We start from the raw sequence: 8,535 nt of genomic DNA on the forward strand, positions 1-8,535 counted from the left end.
TGTGTCGGACAGAAGAGAAGTCTTCAGAGGCATCGGCTCAGGTGAGCTCACTACCACCATGGGTGGCTCTGTGGTTTCTTGTTGTGTCCCCAAACTCCCGTTTTTAGCAAGATTAGAAACCGTAGTAAAGGGTTCCCCTGAATTCCTGTTGCACGCTGGGAGACCGTCGTGAGAAATGCTCAGGGTTGATCGTTTTTAGCTGCCATTGGAGTCCCATGGAGTAGCCCATGGGTTAAAACGTTTATTGAGCACCTAGTAAAGCAAAGCTTTTCAAACTGCTCCTTGCAGTTCGTTAGTGGGTTGTGAGACCATTTTAGAGGGTCATAAGCAGACGTCTGTAAGATAGAATAGAGTAGACAGCATCAGAGTGCATTTCATAGGTAAGGCTGATTGTTTCTTGTGATCTTTGTTTCCGTTTGGTCTGTGTTCACTGGACGATGAATGTACACTGTGTTTTGTACTGTAGATCATGATTAAAAATTGAGTTTGAGAGCCCTTAGGGGACCAAAAGCAGGACTAGAGTGAGGCAGGCGAGCAGGTCGGGTGCAGACTCGAAGGTGCTCACTCGGGTACCAGCTGCACTGTCGTGACTCAGAGCCGTCACCACCGGGGCGCCCCCTAGGCATCTTGCTTGCTTCACCCTGATCCCAGTTCTGGTGAGCATCCTGGGGACCTCAGAATTTGACCCGTGAGCCCTGTCACTCAGAGTGTTTTATCATTTTGGGAAGATCATGGTTCTCCCCAAATCCCGACGTCATGACAACTTCTTTCAAGATGGGATTCAAAACCCACCTGTCTCGCAGTGACTCCTCAGTTCCTGTAAATGTGTGGGTCCCCTCTCTTTCCTGTTAATACTTTTTCCATATTCGAGCATTTGCAGTGAATTACTTTTCCTCCAAGCTGTTCGGATGGGTAAGGATTTTGCAGACATCGCTGGCTGACTTTCCATGCTCTGAAGAACTCAGGTGCGCCTGCCGCAGAGCTAGATCCAAGGTGGTTCACCCCAAGTGAACTCGGTGACCTTCCCATTCTGGGCAGGATGTGAACATGGCATTTGATTAATACGTGCAGTTTATATCGAGAGTTACAGGGACGGAGAGCCGTATTTCTAAAATTTATACTTACGTGGTTTTAAGATTTTTTTATTTTAACTAATTTTTCAACTTTAGGTTTAATGTACATGCTTTTTAAAGAATTTCCCCTTCCTATTTTATCGGTGATGATTTTTCTATTGCTGAAAAATGGGGCCATGGTCAGTACATTTAGTACTGACACTTGGCTCATGATCTCCATGTAACAACTAATAACCGAGCGTGCCTAGTAACGTGAGCCTGACACGGGCTAGCATGCAGGTGGCGGGGGCTGCGGCCTCACGTTATTATACACGCAGGAGGTTCAACGTCATCTGGCTGTGTCTCTGCTTTGCCAAGTGCAAAATACTTCCCGTGTTGATTTGTGTCTCATCAAAAAGGATAGAATCCTTAATAAAGAGTCTGATCGAGGGGGCTTCTGGTCGTACGCATCAGCCTTAGTGACCGGAACGATGCTTGATATGATACGTTTAGTACAGTTCGTCATGAGAGTGAGTGGCAGAAAGCCGGGAGGTCCTGAAGGAGTCTGGTTTCCTCTCTGCTGATAATGGCCCATCCGTCTCAGGTCACAGTGCCTCGGGCCTTTCCTGTGGTTCCTTTTCTCTCCTGTATATGACGTGTGTGGGTTTTTCCCCCAGAGAATGTCTTTCATTTACCCAGGAGTATGTTTTGTTCTAGAGTTGCCAGTGTCCACACCCCATCTCCCAGTCAGATCAGTCCCCCACCTGGTTTCCCCTTGTTGCTTATCTACGAAAGGGTGAGACTGCTTAATGGGGAGGAGGCAGGATTCTAAATTAAATTATTTAATTGGAGATGTTTCCTGAAACAATAGGCCAGGAAGAAAACCTTTAGTTACAAGATAGTGGCTTTTCAGGGATTAGAGCCAGCCAGCCATTTCTTTGCGCCTTGCAAACCTCATGTGGGTTTAACATTTGTATCTTTTTTTGTAGATCTAATGTACTAGGATCTCTTGGCTCATGTTTTATCATCTGGGGTATTCCTCTCAGGCCAGGATCAAAGCATACAACAGACATGGCATTAACCAAAAATGTGACAAAGAACAGAGAGAGAAGAGGGATGGCCATTGCTGAAAACGAAGGGTTAGCACAGTGCTTGACCCCTAGCTCGTCAGTGCTCAGTGAGGCTGGTCAAGTAGTAGTGGTGGTTAGTATCAGCCAGCAATTGTCAAGTACATAGATTAGGTAGTTCAATTATTAGTCTGACAGTTTGTTTTAATCAGGGCTGTTGTTTCGCTGGGAATTAGGACCATGCCAACAGTTTATAGATTATCTCAGGCAAAATACTCACTTCAGCTTGTTCACTTATTTATACCAAGGTTGGTGGACTGCTTCTAGGATTCACTTATTTTATACACAAAACGCTAAAAGGGGAGGGCTTGGAGGAAGGTGTAATTGGAGGAGTCAGTAGTACGAACCTTAGGGGGTGGCACCTTTCAGAGAACCTATCCCAGAACTCAGTCTGCCTCCCCTCTGCACCCCTGACCTTAGGAAACTGTACTCACTAGACAGTCCGTGTGGGCCCTGAATGGGTGTAGGTTATCAGCCTTCTTCCACACTGGTTGCAGCTAGGAGCAGACACTGGGCCTGGACTGGTTTTATTGCCTGACACAGTGTGTTTCCTTCCTGCGCCACTCAATTCATTTTGATCTCTGTGAGTCCTGTCATAAGACTAAGAATTTTTTCTAAAAATTGCGGTGATTTTTCTGTCCTTAGTGAATGTAATTCAACAATGGGAGAAAGGAGTTGAGATTTCAACTCTGTTAACACACATTTATACATCATTTTGATTGATTTGCCTTTTAAGATGTGATCGGAAAACATCCCCTTGTCTTGCAGGCAAGACTCGGAAAACTGGCCTTCTCTCTGCCAAGTCGTCAGCCGAGTCCAGCTTGGAGTCTTTCAGCAGGAGCCAGCTGGGCAACTACCCCACCCTGCCCTTACCGAAGCCGGGGGACACACGGAAGCAGGGGGGGGAGGGCCGGCTGGACAGCGGGCTGACCCCTCACACTTTCCAGCGCTGTGATCAGCCGTGTGTGACGGGTTTGAATAAAAACCGGAGGAGCCTCCCCTTTTCCATCTGTCGGAGCTGTGAGACCCTGGAGGGCCCCCAGCCTGTGAAAACCTGGCCCCGATCCCATTCCCTGGACGACCTTCAAGGAGAGCCTGATGCTGAAAAAGATGTGCCTAGTGCGGTGACAGCACCCTGCCCTCAGATTACACCGGAAGTGCCACAAAAGATAGCCTCCTCCGTCACCAAGGGTCACAGCCCCCAGCGAGACGTTGCTGTTGGCAATGCGTTGCTACTGCCCCAAAGCAAGAGATGTCCTGACCCTCAGCCAACGACTACTAAGAAACTGGGGGGCTCGAATGCAGCCTCTCCACGTAGCATGTCACCTCTGTGTTTGCCCAAAAACTGTGATGCTCAGCCTGCTAGAAACAGTTTCGCAAGGACTCCTCTCGAGGGTCACAGAAAAGGACTCGATTTTGAAGGAACGTGTCACCCCCCAGGCACCAAAGAAGGTGAGCAGAGGGGCCCTGAGGCCAAAACCCCGGCCAGAATTCCTGTGCAGCCTCCACCTGTTCCTGCCAAGAAGAGCAAGGAGCGCCTGGCCAACGGCCTCCCCCCGGGCCCGCCTGGTCCCGGCGCACCCAGCCTGCCGCTGAAAAAGGGCAGCTCCAGCGGCCCCACCTCCCCGCAGGCTGCTGGGCCTCCCGCAAGGCAGGAGCCCGGCAGCCCACCAAGCCCGAGGCCTCCGCCTTGGCTCTCAGAGCTGCCAGAGAGCACCAGCCTCCAGGAGCACGGCGTGAGGCTGGGCCCGGCTCTGAGCAGGAAGATCTCCTGCGCCCGGGGAGTCGATCTCGAAATGCTCACTGAAGATAAGTTACAGGCTGAAGGCATCGATCTCACTGAGGAGCCGTATTCTGATAAGGTACCCAAGGTCCTGGCCCCACTTCACAGGCCTCTGCGTTTACAGTCAGGTAGCTGATCCAGGAGGCCAGCCCGGAGGTGGCGGCCGTTCTGACAGTGAGAGCACAGGGCAGCCGACAACAGGGGCTTCTGTTGCTTGGTGGTGGCATGAATGGGGGCACGGTGCCCAGATTACATGCAAATATAGCGTTGGATTTTCTTTTTCTCCCTTTTCTTTCTTTTTCTTTTTGTTTTTGATTCTTGGCAGCTGTACATTGCCAGGAGCACTATCAATCAGAACTAGAACTGATTCCTGAGAGGCTTGGTTTAGAGGCCAGGACAGATCTGAGTTCCAGTTTTCCCGTTTTAACATATATGTTTTAGACATTAACATATCCTATACGTAAAATGGAATTAATAATAACCTACGTAACTACCTCTTAGAGGTATTGTTAGGAACAAATAAAAGATAGAATAAATTATAGAACCTTATTCAGATGTAATAATTGTATCATACAGTTATTTTGTATGGGGTGATGAGAAAAAGCTTATGTAACAATCGCATTGTAACAAAACATTGAGATCTGTAATGAGAGCTCATTCCTCATTTGGAAAAACTAAACAGTTGATCCACCAATACCACAGTGACCTTGAAGACATAAGCATAGATGTAGCCGTGCGTTGCTCAGGGAGATGCAAGCTCTAATGCAATCCTGGGAGTCCTTGTTTCAAAATTGTGACCATGAATGCCTCATAGTAACATCCTCCTTTGCCTTAGAATCTAGTGAATAAACCCCTTCGAGTGGCACGCAGTGGGAATTCCACTCTGCGGCAAGTGCGCCTAGTGATGTGGGTGGGCTAGGTCCTCCCAGACGGGGGACCAGCAGCAGGCTGTGCAGAGCAGCTGACCCTCCTCCCTTGCAGTGCTGGAGACATCGTCAGTAACATTTTGCAAAATGACCAGGTAGAGTGACGTGAGGGCCTTGGCCCCCGACATGTTGGATGGTTGTGTTCTACTTTAATTATGTTTCAGAACATTTCCCTAGAGCTCTTGACTACCTGCAAGATAAAGATGTAGAAGTATTCCCTCTAAACTAACTTCCTGACTATAGAGAAAACATATTCACTTCAAATGAACACTTCGATGCTATTTTCCGGTAGCTGAATGTCTTAACCTACCTTGTGCTTGTGGTTCTTGGAGAAAAAGGTCCCTGTAATGCCGCCTTCTTGTTCCCCTCCCAGCACGGCCGCTGTGGGATCCCTGAAGCCCTGGTGCAGAGATACGCAGAAGACCTGGGTCAGCCCGAGAGGGACGTCGCCACCAACATGGACCAGATCCGGGTGAAGCTGCTTCGCAAGCAGCACCGAATGGCGGTGAGCAGCCCCCTCTCCCCGCTTTTCCAGTTCCCGTAGCTCTAGGGCTTCCTGACAGCACACCGGCGTCTGCTGAGGGGCCCGCAGCTCTCCAAAGAAGACACCTGGCAGGAAGCAACCCATGTTCGGCCTACAAGGTTTTAAAATATCATTTTAGAAAGAAAAAAAATGAAGATGATCCCACTGGCAGCAACACAGAAAAGTTACCTCCATGCAGTCATTTCTCTGCACACGCATAATAGTAAATGCACAGTGTTGAACCTGATAGTTTTCAGTTACCAGAGTGTGAATCTAGTTCTTTCACTGAAAGTTCTTTTGTATCATCAGTACTTCACAGTGTTCTAGTAGGTGAATGTGTTCTATTTAGTCAGTCTGTATTGGTGAAACATTCAGGTTTTTTTACAATTTTATTTTTTTAATCCTCACCTGAGGATATTTTTCCATTGATTTATTTTTTAGATAGAGTGAGAGTGAAGGAGGGAGAGAGAGAGACACATCGATTGGTTGCCTCCCACAGAACCCTGACCAGGGCCGGGGATCAAATGTGCAACCAAGGTATATGTCTTGACCAAGAATCAAACCCGTGACTCTTTGGTCCCTGAGCCAACACTAACCACTGAGCCAGGATTCCAACTTTTTTATTTTCAATAATGTAGTAAAAAATATTTTTTAAAAAATGTATTTGTTTTTAAATTTTTTTAAATTGAATTTATTGGGGTGACATTGGTTAATAAAATTATATAGGTTTCAGGTGTACAATTCTATAAGACATCAACTGTACATTGTATTGTGTGTTCACCACCCTATGAATACCATTCTTAATAAATCTTCGTAGACATCCAAGGTTAATTTCTGAGGCTAGATTGTAGGAGAGGCTTGGCTTCACCGAGACCACACAGAGCCTAAGGGCTGTGCGCATTTGCTGGTCGGTGACCTTTCGAGAGCCGTAGCACTTGACCTCCCCGGAAGTCGAGTATGAATGGCCCCTTCCCTGCCCTAGCCTATACTTGCTATTCTGTTTTAGATTCTTTATAACTATATTGATAAAATGTCTAATCTTCTAGTTGTTCATGTAGATTCAAAACACAGTGGAAAATCTACTTTACAAACACGCAACCGTGGAGTGTTTCACTTTTCGCCCGATTGCCCAGGACTGCCTGCCTGCTCGGTCACCTTCAGGATCTGTCCCTGAAGAGCCGTCAGCACGAGACAGAGTAGCCAGAAATACCAATGCTCACAGTGTGGAGAGTTGGACATGTAATTGGGGTTAGATCTAATTCCGAGTACCTTCTAGAACCTCAAACACTTCCTTGAAGATTTGTCTCACCTTTGAACAGTCGAGAAAGGGTTCTGCCTGCTACTTGGTTTTGGACGTGGAACACCACCGCTTTCTGGTGGTAGAACACTGTAGTGTTCGTGGTCCTTTCAGGCACCTAAGCAGCAGCCGTCCAGTGGCCCGTGTAGAGACTTTCTGACATTGTTTCCTTTCTTGATCCAGATCCCAAGTGGCGGACTCACAGAAATCTGCAGGAAGCCCCTGTCTCCCGGCTGTGTGTCGTCCGTGTCCGAGTGGCTGATTTCCATCGGTCTGCCCATGTACACCAGTGCCCTCACCGCGGCGGGGTTCAGCACACTGGGCCAAGTGCCTTCTCTGTCCCACACTTGCCTTCAGGAGGCCGGCATCACAGAGGAGCGACACATAAGCAAGCTCGTGTCTGCAGCCAGACTCTTCAAACTGCCGCCAGGCCCCGAGGCCATGTAGCCAGGCCTGAGCAGGACCTCCCTGGACAAGAGCCACCCTTTCACTGTGCTTATGATGCTGATGCAATTTCTCCTTCCTGGACATGCAGACCAGATCCAGAAGAAGGGCCCAGTGTGTGGCCAAACAGAAACCTTGGCACAGGACCCAAGACCCTCTCTTCTCCAGAAAAGCCCCTTTGAGGAAATTGGGGTGGTTCTCTTTGACCCCCAAAGAAAAGACAAGCACTTATTTTTATTTCCAGAACACGATAGAACCAAGATGCCAACTTGCCACAAATGCTGTGCCTCCGGTCTGTCTGGGTGCCTGGGAGAGGGCTGGGGGCAGAGGGCGGGGCAGCCTGTTCCTTCCTGATGGTGCCCTTGACCTTCTGCCTGTCACTGTGCAGGATGCCCGAGGACCAGACAGGCTTAGCTAGGCCAAAGTAACAGACTCGGGAGTGATTGTACACGGTCGACATGCTCATTGGTTCAAACGTAAGAAAATCTGTCTGCACTAGGAAAAAAAAAAAGTCCTCTTCTCCTTTAGATAAACAAGAGACATTTTAATAATTGCTTTCTAGCAATCAGCTTTTATTTGCCTTAATATAAGCTTTTAAGCAGTTATCTAACTAGTGTTCACTACCCTGTAACCATAGTTCCAAGTCTTCAGCTTAGACTGCCGTCTAACTATTTGGGATTTCCAACAAAAACGAGCTTTTCCAATGATCTCATTCTAACATGGCTTATTTCGTAGGTGTGTGTATCAGGCACAAAGTTCACGTTGGCTTTTAGTTTTTAAACTAACTACAAATCCAGTAAAAACAAGTATTTGAAATTCACAAAGATATCATGTGTGTATATGTGAGTGTCTGTGTGTGGGTGTGTGTGGGTGTGTGGGTGCTTATATAACTACCTTTCATTTTAATCAGTTTAGTATTGTTACCATGTTGGTCACTGTGCTGCGGTATTGACTTGGACCCCTGACCATGTCCATTCCAAAACTCAGTCATCAGCTAACAGGTCACCTTTGCAAAGAGTCATCGTAAGGTTGAGTATTTCAGAAAGATGTTTTGAAAAAGGGACGTAGTTTATGAGATGTTTTTAAAGTTTATTTTGTTTTACAATTAAGATATTGTTTTCCTTCTTTTCTTATCTAGATAATTTTAAAAATTCAAATAAAGGTTCATTTTGGAGCCAGACAGACCACACTCACTATGTATTAAGTATTCTCATATTTCCAATTGTTTCCGACTGATTTCAGCACATTCTATGCTTTTTCAGCCTTGTGTCTGATTTTCCACCAAGCGGAAATTTAGACAGCTAAACTAATAAGGTTTCCGTTTTTACAAAATGAATTTGCTTTACGTTCTTATCATGAGCACTATTCTGAGCATTGAATGTG

General features: G+C 47.0%; 1 protein-coding gene across 2 annotated transcripts in view; it reads left to right on the forward strand.

The window, feature by feature from the left end:
* The window catches only part of SASH1 (SAM and SH3 domain containing 1), a 171,406-nt gene extending 163,167 nt beyond the window's left edge, over positions 1–8,239 (forward strand). For both annotated transcript variants that reach the window (XM_036249202.1, XM_036249203.1), the window contains 3 exons: positions 2,948–4,041; positions 5,262–5,393; positions 6,892–8,239. In XM_036249202.1, the coding sequence (XP_036105095.1) occupies positions 2,948–4,041; positions 5,262–5,393; positions 6,892–7,155 (1,490 nt within the window). In that variant the 3' untranslated portion in view covers positions 7,156–8,239. The remainder of the gene's footprint in view (positions 1–2,947; positions 4,042–5,261; positions 5,394–6,891) is intronic.
* Positions 8,240–8,535: the final 296 nt, after the last annotated feature.

Source organism: Molossus molossus, unplaced genomic scaffold (genome assembly GCF_014108415.1).
Source record: "Molossus molossus isolate mMolMol1 unplaced genomic scaffold, mMolMol1.p scaffold_m16_p_8, whole genome shotgun sequence".
Classification (NCBI taxonomy): Eukaryota; Metazoa; Chordata; class Mammalia; order Chiroptera; family Molossidae; genus Molossus; species Molossus molossus.